Source organism: Podarcis melisellensis, assembly GCF_964234715.1.
Source record: "Podarcis melisellensis genome assembly, chromosome: 8".
NCBI classification, from domain to species: domain Eukaryota; kingdom Metazoa; phylum Chordata; class Lepidosauria; order Squamata; family Lacertidae; genus Podarcis; species Podarcis melisellensis.
In genome coordinates, this window is record NC_138540.1 from 86604365 (window position 1) to 86618525 (window position 14161).

The 14161-nt window shown below is 55.9% G+C and overlaps 1 protein-coding gene across 1 annotated transcript; it reads left to right on the plus strand.

The window, feature by feature from the left end:
- Positions 1–314: 314 nt before the first annotated feature.
- LOC309376151 (rho-related GTP-binding protein RhoU-like) lies at positions 315–6879 on the plus strand. Its single transcript, XM_081922373.1, has 3 exons — positions 315–585; positions 1825–1883; positions 3972–6879. The coding sequence occupies exons 1-3, from the start codon at positions 399–401 to the stop codon at positions 4422–4424; spliced, it is 699 nt and encodes a 232-aa protein (XP_081778499.1). The 5' UTR covers positions 315–398; the 3' UTR covers positions 4425–6879.
- Positions 6880–14161: the final 7282 nt, after the last annotated feature.

Here is a 14161-nt window from a genome sequence, read left to right on the forward strand (position 1 = left end):
TGACCTCGGGGGTCCCCACCCCCTCGACCATCCTGTGATTTCCTGAGGAATCCCTTCCCTCGAGCCGCTTGAAGCGTCTCCATAGAATCGAGGAGTCGTGGGAAGGGGACCCCCGACGGCCATCTAGTCCCACCCCTGTTCCATGCTGGATCTAGGCTGGGGAGGGGGCTCGGCGCCCTCCCCGTCGAGGGCGGAGGTTGCCGCGAGGTGAGGGGGCAGGTACAGACCCCGCCCCCGCAAAGGGGCGTGTCCTCCTGGGCGGGGAGGCGTGGCCCCGACGAGGCGCTCCCCTGCCTGCTTGCCTGCCTGCGCCCGGGCGCACAGCCTGGAAGGAGCGTCCGCCACTGCCGCCGCCGCCTCTCCGCCCGCCCGCGCGCTTTCTGCGAGGGGACCCCGCGATGCCTCCGCAGGGCGAGTCTCTCCCGCCGGTGCCCCCGCGCCGCCCCCGCGAGCAGCGGCGCCTGCGGGGCCTCGAGTGCGTCCTGCTGGGCGACGGCGCCGTCGGGAAAACCAGCCTGGCGCTCAGCTACAGCACCAACGGCTTCCCCGCGCGATACGTCCCCACCGCCCTCGACCGCTTCTCCGGTACGCGTGCGATGCGCGGGGGTGGGGTGGGCTGGATGACCTTTGGGGGTCCCCTAACCAAGCGAGCAGGTCTGTGATTCCACATGGGGCGGGGCTAGTGCTCCTTGCGATGCCTGCTCAACAGCCAGAGGGCACCGCCAACGTTGCAGGTTTACCTGCTCCCCGAAGTGAGGCCCTGCCCGGAGCCCGGTTTGCAGGGGCTTCTGCAAAGCCTTTTTCAGGGGAGACCCCGGCAAGAGCCTCTTCCTGCTTGCCTCGTTTCGCCAGGAAAGATTTGCAGGCCTGGAGTCAACCGCATCCGAGTTTTCCTTTCCTAGTTCCTACCTGGCGAAAGACAAACTTTCATTTCACCAGAGTAGCCTCAAGTCTGTGCGAACGCTGCCGGAGGAGATCTAGGGATGACGCGGGGAATGCAAACTAAACAAATGACGTCAGAATAATAATATTAAATAAGTATAAAAGTGGTTGGGGGTTGGCCTATATGATCGCTGGGGTGCCTCCCAAGCTACTACGCAGTGAATAACGAGGTTTTGCAATGGAGCATGGGTCGGGGATTGTTGAGTTGCGCTCCCTGCACTGCAGGAGTTGGGCTAGAATTTTATTATTATTATAAGTATTTTATTAGAATAATTTCATTCATAAAGAGATGGGGGGGGGGGGAGAAAAGAGTGAGTGGGTATGAAAAAGAAGAAGAAAATACTGTTGCCATCCATTAATATGCAGGTGTGTATATTCTTATTATCCCAATACACAAATAATTGCCAGTAAACTAATATATTCTGCATAAACTCATTCCAGATAGAATTATATTTATCCAAAACCGTCTGCTTCTCCAGCCATGTATTAAGGGGAATTGTCTCTGTCTTCTTCCCATTCATCAATATCAGCCTCTGTTCCGGGTTCGAGTCCCGGTGGAGTCACCAAAAAAATAAATCAATATCAGTCTCTAGGCTAAATGACCTTGGGGGGAGTCTTCAAAGGAGTCTGTCAAGAACCACAATTCTCCTTCTTCTGCCAGGGATCCTTGAGCTGCAACCCTTGTGTTCCATGGGGTTGGGCTGAATGACCTTTGGAGGTCCCTTCCGCCTCCAGTGCCAGGGAGACTGAGCAGGAAGGAGCTGGGCTCTGACTTCCGCCTCTGGGCGAGGGAAAACCCCAATGCCATATCTTGATCTGGGGTGGCTGGGTCTGTCTTCCTCCCCAACTCTGACCCCCCTGTTTTTCTGTTTCACCCCCCAGCTGTGGTTCAGGTCGACGGAGACCCCATTCGGCTGCAGCTGTGCGACACTGCAGGGCAGGTAAGGAGGCCGGACGGGATGGGCTAGAGACTGACCTGGACTTGGCACTTTGACCTGGCCCTTCCTAACCGTCCCTTGGGCCTTCTTGAGGTCTAGCAACTTGCTTTCTTGAATCTATTCCCGAGGGTTGCAAGCCTGCCGCTGAACCGCTTTGCCCTCCGCAAACGGCACAGCTGGCTTCCCCTCCCCTCAACCTGTAAGGGCAAAGATGTCCCGGAGGCAAGAGGCGCAGGTGGGCTTTGCGGGGCCACATTTATTTGGGGCCCTTCTTTGCGCCTCCCGAATCTGGCTTGTGGGGAAACTGAGGAGGGTCGGCTCTGGTGTCCGGGGTCCTAATACAGACACGTAGATATTGATCCATTCTGGTTGTGATTGCAATTTGCCCTTGAAATAGACATATTGCTTAATTTTTACTTCTACAAAAAAATAACAAACCTTTGTCAACACAAGAAATATAAGACAAACTAGAAGACGCCCAAATGCCCTGGTTAACACATCACCAATTACATGCCTTCTTAAACAATCCAGCAGTAAAATCAGCAGCAACTAGGCCCCTGACAACCTTCGAAAACCTCCTTCTAACAACAAAGGGACACGGTAGAGGAATGGTATCCGCAGTATACAAAATACTACTACAAAATCCCACGAACTCCCTAGATGCAATCAAAAAACAATGGGAGGATGACACAGGCTATGAGATTAACCCCACTCAATGGACCAGAATGTGGTCTAAACCCCCCTTTAAATCCATATCAACGAAAAGAGAAGAACTCACTCTAAAACTCACCTACAGGTGGTACCTTACACCAAGAAAACTAGCGCTAATACGCCCAAGAACCTCACCAAAATTCTGGAGAGGGTGCACCTCCACAGGCACATACCTTCACATGTGGTGGGAGTGCCCCAAAATCCAACTATTCTGCAGAACAGCCACACGAGAAATATGTAAAATAACTAAGCAAGTATTAGAAACCGCCCCAGAACTGGCCTTACACCACAAAGAACTCATAACCTACCTACTTTCAGCAGCCAGAAACACCATAGCCAGACACTGGAGAGACCTGTCAGGAGTAAGCATGGACCAATGGTACCAAATAGTATGGGAAACAGCCCTGCTAGAAAAATTAACCAATAAACTGAAACTGACACGGGGACAAATAGAAGAAGACGCCATCACCCCGGTATGGCTCCCCTTTATCACATAGACAGCCCAACAAGACAACGATAAAAACCCACCAACAGCATACAAATCAATATGGCTAAGGTAAAGGTAAAGGGACCCCTGATCATTAGGTCCAGTCGTGGCCGACTCTGGGGTTGCGGCGCTCATCTGGCTTTACTGGCCAAGGGAGCCGGCGTATAGCTTCCGGGTCATGTGGCCAGCATGACTAAGCCGCTTCTGGCAAACTGATGGGGATGTGGGTGGCGCTGTGGGTTAAACCACAGAGCCTAGGACTTGCCGATCAGAAGGTTGGCGGTTCGAATCCCCGCGACGGGGTGAGCTCCCGTTGCTCGGTCCCTGCTCCTGCCAACCTAGCAGTTCGAAAGCATGTCGAAGTGCAAGTAGATAAATAGGTGTATTTATCTTCCAGCGGGAAGGTAAACGGCGTTTCTGTGCACTGCTCTGGTTCGCCAGAAGCGGCTTAGTCATGCTGGCCACATGACCCGGAAGCTGTACGCCGGCTCCCTCGGCCAATAAAGCGAGATGAGCGTCGCAACCCCAGAGTCGGTCATGACTGGACCTAAGGGTCAGGGGTCCATTTACCTTTACCTATGTTTGCATATATGTTGTAAGCTGCCCTTCCTCCCTAGAAGGGGGTTGGCCTAGATGACCACCAGGGGGCCCTCTCCCAGCCCTGCATTTAGAATCAGCGAGGGTCATCGTTTTCTGATTCACCTGAGCGCTTTAAACAGAGATTGCCTGACCGCCTGCCATGGATTCTCGAGCGGCGATTCCTGCCACGTTGTGGGGGGTTGGTCTAGATGACCCTTGGAGGACCCCTCCCAGCTCTGCGGTTCCTGCAGGGGTGCCAGCTTGCAGGGCGCCCCTCTCTCCCTCCTCACGGCCGCCCCTCTTTGCCCCCACAGGACGAATTCGACAGCCTGCGGCGCCTCTGCTACCCGAAGGCGGATGTGGTCCTGCTCTGCTTCAGCGTCGTGTCTCCCACCTCATTCCAGAACGTCTCTGAGAAGTGGCTCCCCGAATTGCGCCGCCATTGCTCCGCCACGCCCGTCCTGCTGGTGGGCACCCAGTCGGACCTGCGCCAGGACGTCAAGGTCCTCATCGCCCTGTCCCGGCGCCGAGAGAAGCCTGTGTCCCCCTCGGCTGCCCGCGCCCTCTCCGCCAAGGCCGGCTTGCTGGGCTACGTGGAGTGCTCGGCCCTCACCCAGCACAACCTAAAGGAGGTCTTTGACACGGCCATCACCGCAGGGCTGCGCTGCGCCCGCGGCCCCCTGCCCAAGCCGCAGCGACACAGCACCGCCAGCCGCATCCGGACCCTCTCCAAGGCCTGGTGGAAGAAGCATGTCTGTCTCTCGTAGCGCCGGGCGCGATTCCCGCATGGCCTGAACCCTTCCAATGGGTTCGCCTGCAGACTGGACCAACCGAGGGGCGTAGGCATTTGAGAGGGGCCAAGCCGGGCCAGCCTTCCTTGCAGGGACGTCGGGCGGAATATCGGCAGGGCCAAACGGATCTCTAAACGGATCGCAAAGACGTTTCCTCGTCTCCAAGAGGGACGTGGCCGGGCTTTCGTTTTGGGACGCTCTGCCAGCATGGCTGGAGAGAGCGGATGCTTCTGAACGGCTGCGTTTGGTGTCCTGGGCTGCTGGTCTCCCTTTTGGGCTGGCAGCTGTGAGAACAGGAGGCTGGACCATTGACCTGAGCTTCTCATGCTCTTGTGGAACCTCCAGCTTCAGAGACAGTCTATCTGAATTCTTAAGTTCTGTGGGGGCATTTGGCTACTGTGAGAACTGGACTTTATGGGCCACTGGCCTGAAGCAGCAGCCAAGCTTCTTAAACATTTTCATGGGACCTCCAGCTCTAGAGGCAGTCTATCTGAATTCTTAGGTTTTATGGGGTATTTGGCCCCTGTGTGGCTGGACTAGATGGGTCCCCTTTGGGCCTCATCCAGCAGCCGCGCTTTTCTAATGTTCTTGTGCTTCCCCCCCACCTTGGGATTTGGGACCTTCAGCTCCCAGCCCCACTGAGAAGGGCCATATATTTGTAGACCCTAATATCTCTGGGGAGATGGGACCAGGTTGGGGGCAGATGCTTTGGGAAGCCTGTGGCTGGAATGTTTGCCTCCCCACCCCCAAAAATAAAACTTCTGCACATGGTTTAGCTGAGAGCGAGATGGAGGAGCCCCTTGCCCAGAGTGGGGGTGTACTTGCAGAAGTGTGAGATGGGGTGACATTTTTTGAACCACTTGAATCTGAAAATTTTATAGAGTTGGAAGAGAACCCTCCCCCCCAGGGCGACCTAGTCCCAAGCCCCTGCAATGCAGCAAGCACAGCAAACTTTGGTTCTTGGTTTTGGAAGGAGAATATTTCGGGTGGGGGGAAAGTTTCTGGAAAGGAAAAATTGTGGAGTGATTTTTTTTATGCCATTTGTGCCTTTTCTCCTGAGACAAAACCCAGGCCTTGAATCTGCAGTGTGTGTGTGTGTGTGTACAGTGGACGCTCAGGTTGCAAACGTGATCCGTGCGAGATGCACGATCGCAACCCGCAGCGTTCGCAACCTGTGGGTTGCGATTCGGCGCTTCTGCGCATGCACAAAGCACGATTTTGCACTCCTGCGCATGCGCGGCCGCCAGAACCCGGAATCAACCCGTTCCGGTACTTCCGGGTTGTGGCGGTCCGTAACTTGAAAAAACGCAACATGAAGCGTCTGTAACCCGAGGTATGACTGTATTTGGTCTGACCCAGGCAGCAGGGTCAGACTAGGACCAGGGTTCGAATCCCCACTGGGCCACGAAGCTCCCCGGGTGTGACGTTGGGGGTCAGCCACCCCCTCTCTCAGCCTGACCTGCCTCACAGGGTTGTTGTTGCAGGGATTAAATGAGGATCGGGAGAACCAAGTATCTTTGGATAGAGGGGGGTGGAGAGGCAATAAAAGAATTAATAATAAAACCCCAAGCTGCGCCCCCAATAAAATGCAGTGAGACAACTTGACGTCTCTTTCTGAGCCCTGTTGCCCCCCCCCTTGCAAGGAGGCAGGTGGAAATGTGCCTTTTTTTTGAGGGGGGGGGAAATTCCCCACCTGCCTAGTTTTTCCGTTCCCTTTGCCTTGCAGAGAACCTGCAAAACTTTCCCTCCTTCCCCTTCATTTCTCTTTCCATGGAAAAAAAATAAAATCCTGGGAACTGGGAGCTGCTTTCTCACTTTTCCGTTTCCTGTTTCTCCTGCCCCCCCTCCCCCTGTGTCCTTCCTGAAAAGCAGTTTTTTGGTTTTTTTTGCAAGCTGGAATTCTCCAGCCTCCTGGCTGCAAAGGGGGGGGGGGAGTCTGCTTTGTAGTTCTCAATGCAATCACCCCCCCCCAAAAAAAACCCCACACCCCACCCACGTACAGGAATTTGGAAAATTACAAAAGGTAACGGGTTTTCAATTTTGCTGCAACACAAGAGATGAAATGCGCGCCGCTGCTTTTCTTTCTCGGGGGGGGGGGGTCAGAGAACGGCCTCCCCCCCCTTGCAACAAAAATCTCTAGGTTGCATTTGCACAAGAGCATTTCTGACTTTTTTTTGTGGGGTGGGGGAAAGCTCCCTTTGAAGTATTGTCTCTCGATTAAAAATAAGCTGTTTTCTGTCCTCTCCTGTGTGAATGCCTGCCTTGGGTCTGGTCCCCCCCCCATGGGGGTCAGAGGCGGAAGGGAGGAAAGGGACTTGGGGTTTCACCCCCCCCCAAAAAAAAGGGGGCAGGAAGAGAATCATGTGCTCCACCTGCAGCCCCGTTGGAGGAAAAGTTGGGGCAGAACTGCAATAAATGAACAATGAGTAAAGATGTATTTTTGTTTCTCCCTCATTCAGCATGACTTGGGCCAGAGTTGGCTGGGACCCCATGGGCCATCTAGTCTGACCCCCTTCAACGACTATATGGGATAAAGAGATGGATTTTGTGTCTATGCCCTGGGCTCCGTTTCTGTCTCTGCGATTCCCCAATAGCCCCCACTTCCTCCCCCCCCCAATGTTTTGTCACGGTTTCCCTTTTCGATATGACCCCTTTCCGGACAGAGCGCCCCCTTTCGCCCGCCAATAGACAGAGGCGATGGTTCTAACCCAGAGGTTTCCAACGTTGTGCCCTCCGGATATGCCTGGACCACAAGTCCCATCATCCTTGACCACGGGGGCTCATGGGAGCTGGAGTCCCAAAACCTCCGGAGAGGGGGGCACTGCTGTCCCCGCCATCTCGTCTGGCTCTGCTCCAGCTAATTCGGTGAGTAGGGAAAATGTACTCTGCACGTGCTCAGGGGCACCTGAGCTTTAAAGGCGCAGCTTCGTGTCCCTGGGCTGCACTTTGGCCTTTGTGGCAAGTCTGGGCCTGTTAATATTAACAGGACGGCAGCGGACATGTCAGCCTCGCTTGCGCCCTGTTCTCCGCTGGGGCGCCTCTGAGAAGTTGGTTTTCCGGCCCCCAGAAGCAGAATCTTTGGCTGGGAGACGCTGCCTCAGGCCAGGCGATTGGGGGAAGCAGCCGGAAAAGGGGTAAGAAGGGAACAGAAACCTGGGAGGCTGGCAGGCCTGCCTGCCTTTCTCCTCCCTCCTGGCTTAGGCGGCTGCTTTTGATAGACACTCATGGAATCGTAGAGTTGGAAAGGGCACCCAGGGGTCATCCAGCCCAACCCGCTGCAATGCAGGAATCTCAGCTGAAGAATCCTGGACCGATGGCCATCCAACCTCTGCTTAAAAACCTCCAAGGAAGGAGATTGCACCACCTTCCGAGGGAGCTGGAAGCCAGAGCTATTCCTTCCTTCCTTCCTTCCTTCCTTCCTTCCTTCCTTCCTTCCTTCCTTCCTTCCTCCCTCCCTCCCTCCCTCCCTCCCTCCCTCCCTCCCTCCCTCCCTCCCCCTTCCTTCCTTCCTTCCTTCCTTCCTTCCTTCCTTCCTTCCCTCCCTCCCTCCCTCCCTCCCTCCCTCCCTCCCTCCCTCCCCCTTCCTTCCTTCCTTCCTTCCTTCCTTCCTTCCTTCCTTCCTTCCTTCCTTCCTTCCTTCCTTCCTTCCTTCCTTCCCTCCCTCCCTCCCTCCCTCCCTCCCTCCCTCCCTCCCTCCCTCCCTCTTCCTCCTCCCCCTTCTCCTCCTCCTTCCTTCCTTCCTTCCTTCCTTCCTTCCTTCCTTCCTTCCTTCCTTCCTTCCTTCCTTCCTTCCTTCCCTCCCTCTTCCTCCCTCCCCCCTTCCTTCCTATCTTCCTTCCTTCCTTCCTTCCTTCCTTCCTTCCTTCCTTCCTTCCTTCCTTCCTTCCTCCCCTCCCTCCCTCCCTCCCCCTTCCTTCCTTCCTTCCTTCCTTCCTTCCTTCCTTCCTTCCTTCCTTCCTTCCTTCCTTCCTTCCTTCCCCTCTTCCTCCCTCCCCCTTCCTTCCTTCCTTCCTTCCTTCCTTCCTTCCTTCCTTCCTTCCCTCCCTCCCTCCCTCCCTCCCTCCCTCCCTCCCTCCCCTCCCCCTTCCTTCCTTTCTTCCTTCCTTCCTTCCTTCCTTCCTTCCTTCCTTCCTTCCTTCTTCCTTCCTTCCTTCCTTCCTTCCTTCCTTCCTTCCTTCCTCCCCTCCCTCCCTCCCTCCCCCTTCCTTCCTTCCTTCCTTCCTTCCTTCCTATCTTCCTTCCTTCCTTCCTCCTTTCTTCCTTCCTTCCTTCCTTCCTTCCTTCCTTCCTTCCTTCCTTCCTTCCTTCCTCCCCTCCCTCCCTCCCTCCCCCTTCCTTCCTTCCTTCCTTCCTTCCTTCCTTCCTTCCTTCCTTCCTCCCCTCCCTCCCTCCCTCCCCCTTCCTTCCTTCCTTCCTTCCTTCCTTCCTTCCTTCCTTCCTTCCTTCCTCCCCTCCCTCCCTCCCTCCCCCTTCCTTCCTTCCTTCCTTCCTTCCTTCCTTCCTTCCTTCCTTTCTTCCTTCCTTCCTTCCTTCCTTCCTTCCTTCCTTCCTTCCTTCCTCCCCTCCCTCCCTCCCTCCCCCTTCCTTCCTTCCTTCCTTCCTTCCTTCCTTCCTTCCTTCCTTCCTCCCCTCCCTCCCTCCCTCCCCCTTCCTTCCTTCCTTCCTTCCTTCCTTCCTTCCTTCCTTCCTTCCTTCCTTCCTTTCTTCCTTCCTTCCTTCCTTCCTTCCTTCCTTCCTTCCTTCCTTCCTCCCCTCCCTCCCTCCCTCCCCCTTCCTTCCTTCCTTCCTTCCTTCCTTCCTTCCTTCCTATCTTCCTTCCTTCCTTCCTTCCTTCCTTCCTTCCTTCCTTCCTTCCTTCCTTCCTATCTTCCTTCCTTCCTTCCTTCCTTCCTTCCTTCCTTCCTTCCTTCCTATCTTCCTTTCTTCCTTCCTTCCTTCCTTCCTTCCTTCCTTCCTTCCTTCCTTCCTTCCTTCCTCCCCTCCCTCCCTCCCCCTTCCTTCCTTCCTTCCTTCCTTCCTTCCTTCCTTCCTTCCTTCCTTCCTCCCCTCCCTCCCTCCCTCCCCCTTCCTTCCTTCCTTCCTTCCTTCCTTCCTTCCTTCCTTCCTTCCTTCCTTCCTTCCTTCCTTCCTTCCTTCCTTCCTTCCTTCCTCCCCTCCCTCCCTCCCTCCCCCTTCCTTCCTTCCTTCCTTCCTTCCTTCCTTCCTTCCTTCCTTCCTTCCTCCCCTCCCTCCCTCCCTCCCCCTTCCTTCCTTCCTTCCTTCCTTCCTTCCTTCCTTCCTTCCTTCCTTCCTTCCTTCCTTCCTCCCCTCCCTCCCTCCCTCCCCCTTCCTTCCTTCCTTCCTTCCTTCCTATCTTCCTTCCTTCCTTCCTATCTTCCTTCCTTCCTTCCTTCCTTCCTTCCTTCCTTCCTTCCTTCCTTCCTTCCTTCCTTCCTATCTTCCTTCCTTCCTTCCTTCCTTCCTTCCTTCCTTCCTTCCTTCCTTCCTATCTTCCTTTCTTCCTTCCTTCCTTCCTTCCTTCCTTCCTTCCTTCCTTCCTTCCTTCCTTCCTTCCTCCCCTCCCTCCCTCCCTCCCCCTTCCTTCCTTCCTTCCTTCCTTCCTTCCTTCCTTCCTTCCTTCCTTCCTTCCTTCCTTCCTTCCTTCCTTCCTTCCCTCTTCCTCCCTCCCCCCTTCCTTCCTATCTTCCTTCCTTCCTTCCTTCCTTCCTTCCTTCCTTCCTTCCTTCCTTCCTTCCTTCCTTCCCTCCCTCCCTCCCTCCCTCCCTCCCTCCCTCCCTCCCTCCCTCCCCCTTCCTTCCTTTCTTCCTTCCTTCCTTCCTTCCTTCCCTCCCTCCTTCTTCCTTCCTTCCTTCCTTCCTTCCTTCCTTCCTTCCTTCCTTCCTTCCTTCCTTCCTTCCTTCCTATCTTCCTTCCTTCCTTCCTTCCTTCCTTCCTTCCTTCCTTCCTTCCTTCCTTCCTTCCTTCCTTCCTTCCTTCCTTCCCTCCCTCCCTCCCCCTTCCTTCCTTCCTTCCTTCCTTCCTTCCTTCCTTCCTTCCTTCCTTCCTTCCTCCCTCCCTCCCTCCCTCCCTCCCCTCCCTCCCTCCTTCTTTCTCTCTTTCTCTCTTTCCCTCTCCACCTCCTGCCTGCCTCCCTCGCCTCTTCCTGGGGGTTCTCCGGAACCTGGGCTCCAGGCCCACAACCTGGCAGCCGCCCCACCCTGCTCTGTGGGGCAGAGGGAGGCTGAGAGCCTGCAGGCCTCCTTTTCTTTGGCGAGGGCAGCCAGCGCTTCTTGGGTGCCCGCCTGCCTCTTGCCCGCCACCCCTGGCACCTTCCCTCCCCTGCCGCAACCCGCCCAGCTGCCGCCATCTTATCGGGGCATCAAAGGCGGCCTGCTGGCACACAGCCCGGCCTGCCAGCGGGCACCAGGTGAGGCCTGGGAGTCCCTTGGGACTTTGCCCTGCGGGGTGTGCCCAGCCGTTCCATGGGAAGGGGTGAAAGGGCCAGGCCTCTTCCCCCTGAGCATGTGCAGAGTGTATCTCTTGATGATGAGGCAGGGCGAGCGGGCCCGGATCTCCTTCCTCGCTTCCCCGTTATTAAGGAGGGCAACCTTGGCATTAGAGTTTAGACTTGTCAGATGGTAGAGTCGGGAGGGGACCTCCAAGGGCCATCTAGTCCAGCCCCCCAAATGCAGCAATCGCATTTCAATTGAAAGCAGGGCTCAGCGATGCCAGCCTTCATTTTGCCATCCTTCATCCCGTGGGTTACAAACCGGTCAGACAGTATAACGCGGCACGGACATAAAAAGTGAAGGAACAAGAGTGCCTCTGAGCGCGTGTGGAGTGCGCTTGCCTCGCCACTCAACCGCAGCCAGTTGGAGGCAAGCAGACACCTGCCCTGGGGTTGCTACCACCTGGCCAGAGCCTGCAAAGAGAAGGGGGCAGTCTAGGTGCTGATCAGCCATGCTGGGGGGGCAACCAGCCTGGGTCCCCTGGGCCCCCCCCCTTTCTTCAGCCCCACATTCTCCGGGATTGGGGAGCTCTTGGCCCGAGGCCTCCTTCCTGCCAGGCGGGGGTTCGACTAGATTCCAATTCCTGGGTTCTGCAGAGGCTTCGGCTGCAGGACTCCTGGGTCCTCTCCCGGACTCCTGGGTCCTCTCCCTGCCCTCATGCTGCAGGGCTGGCAGCTCCATGCCTGGCCCCACCCTGCTGCAGGATCCAACTTGATATTGGGGGGGGGCAAGAGGAGGAGGAGGAAAGGCCCTAGCTGCACCCTCCCTGCCCATCAGCACCCGCAGGGGGCGGCTGCCGGCTTGGCAAGGACAGGCTGTTCCTGGTGGAGTTGGCGCTCAGCTTGGCCTCGCCCGCCCCCCTACCTGTGGGCCTCGCAGGGAGGGCGTGTAGGGGCTTGCATGGCGGGGGGCGGGGAGGGAGAGAGATGGAGGAAAGTGAAAAAACTTGGGGTGGGGGAGCAGTTGGGTTGCCTTTAAAGTGGGCACGGGAAAGGGTTTGCCAAGTTGTGCCAGCAGGGGTGCCCTGGACTCTCCTGGAGCCACAGACTTGCAGGCTTGGAAGGGACCTCCAGGGGACATCTAGTCTAAGCCCCCGCAAGGCACAAATGCATCCAGGACAGATGGAGAGGTCAGCCCCATGGGGGGTGGGGCTGTGAAAAAAAAGGCCAATTCCACGCTGGGGATCCTCGGAAAGGAATTGGGAATAAAACGGATGCGGCTGTACAAATCTCTGCCGCGACAGCATTGGCAGTCCTGTGCCTGGTTCTGGGTGCCTCGTCTCAGAACGGAGATCGAAGAGCTGGAAAAGGTTTCGAAAAGGGCAGCCCATATGTTCAAGGAAGGAAGGGAAGGTGTCACTGTGGCAGCATTTGGGACTTTGTAGTTTGGAGAAGAGCTAAAAGGCATTTCTCAGAATATGCCTGGGGGGAGGGCATTGTTGTTTAGTCGTTTAGCTGTGTCCGAATCTTCGTGACCCCCTGGACCAGAGCACGCCAGGCACTCCTGTCTTCCACTGCCTCTCGCAGTTTGGTCAAACTCATGCTGGTCACTTCGATAACACTGTCCCACCATCTCGTCCTCTGTCGTCCCCTTCTCCTTGTGCCCTCCATCTTTCCCAACATCAGGGTCTTTTCCAGGGAGTCTTCTCTTCTCATGAGGTGGCCAAAGTCTTGGAGCCTCAGCTTCAGGATCTGTCCTTCCAGTGAGCACTCAGGGCTGGTTTCCTTCAGAATGGAGAGGTTTGATCTTCTTGCAGTCCATGGGACTCTCAAGAGTCTCCTCCAGAACCAGAATTCAAAAGCATCTATTCTTCGGCGATCAGCCTTCTTTATGGTCCAGCTCTCACTTCCATACATCACTACTGGGAAAACCATGGCTTTAACTATACGGACCTTTGTCGGCAAGATGATGTCTCTGCTTCACCTTGCAGAGAGGAGGAGGGCATGGAGAACAGTTTTTCTTGTAACCCAAGAATTCGTGAAGATTCAGGACAGATAAAAGTCTTTCTTCGTGCAGCACAGGGTTAATCTGTGGAACTCCCTCCCACAGGAGGCAGGGATGAGAACCAACTTGGATGTCTTTAGATGAGGACTGGACAAATTCACAGGGGAGGAGGCAGAACCAGCTGGGCCCTTGGCCTGACGCAGCAGGCAGGCTATTCCCACGTTCTTATGGAGCCTCCAGGTCCAGAGGCATTCTACCTCCATTCCCTGCTCCTTAAGGGGACTTGGCCACTGTGGGAACAGGAGGCAGGACCAGGTGGTCCTTTGGCCTGAGCCGGCAGGCAGACTCCCTTACGCCACAAGGCCATCAGTGCCAGACCAGCTCCAAGCATGAATCAGCCGCGAATTTCACAGGGCACCAGAGCTCCAGGCTGCCCTCTCCTCCAGCTCCAAGGGCCTTTCCCTGCCTGCAGGGCGGGCGTCAGAGAAGCCAGCCATCCCAGTCTCCCTGTGGGTCCTCTCCCTCCCAGGTCGGGTGAGAGGGATTAGCTGTTCCTCCTCCCGGTGCCAGGCTTTGGCTGGGTCCACCCGCTTCCTTGTGATCAAGTTGGCAAGAGCAGCCGAGCCAGTTCTTTGTCTGCCGGTCAAGGGAGGAGCCTCTGCCCATTTGCCCGTCTTTGGGAAGAGGCTCTGGATCGGGGCCGGCGACTCCTGCGCTCCAGGGTGTGATCCTGGTCAGGTTGGAGCCCCCAGAGATGGGCAGGACCCCCCGGGAGACAGAGGGAAGGGTATGTGCTTTTGCAGGCTGGCATCTCCTGGTGGCACATGGTGGATCAGCGCTGTGCCACCAGGCCTGGCATGCTTCTGTCTGGCCAGCTGCCCAGATGCATTGTGGATTGGCCGTTATGGGGGGGGGGGAAGCAGGATGAGTGCCGGGCCTGACCAAGGGAGAAGAGAGCAGGACTAGGATGTCCCTTGAATTGGACACTCGATTCTGCAGATGCAGCCGAGAATAGCCGTCGCTTGTTTTGCTGTTGCATCACAATTTTTGCCAACTAGGACAGCAAAGCAGTCTTGCTATCTTGTTAGGTTCATAAGCACATGGGTTTCACCCACCCATCCCCAAAGGGTCTGAGTAGAATTCAGACCTGCTAAAACATTCCCCTTTCTCTATCATGAACACGAAATTTATTACGGTCAGAGACCAGCTTTTTGAGAAACACAAATGGAGCTACAATCCCAACAGCAAAACAAACATTTAAAACAATATACAACAATGGAT

Coding starts and splice junctions, on each gene's coding strand:
- LOC309376151 (XM_081922373.1), top strand. CDS start 399: ATGCCTCCGCAGGGCGAGTCTCTCCCGCCGGTGCCCCCGCGCCGCCCC. Junction 586..1,824: donor CGCCCTCGACCGCTTCTCCG/GTACGCGTGCGA, acceptor TTCACCCCCCAG/CTGTGGTTCAGGTCGACGGA. Junction 1,884..3,971: donor TGTGCGACACTGCAGGGCAG/GTAAGGAGGCCG, acceptor TTGCCCCCACAG/GACGAATTCGACAGCCTGCG.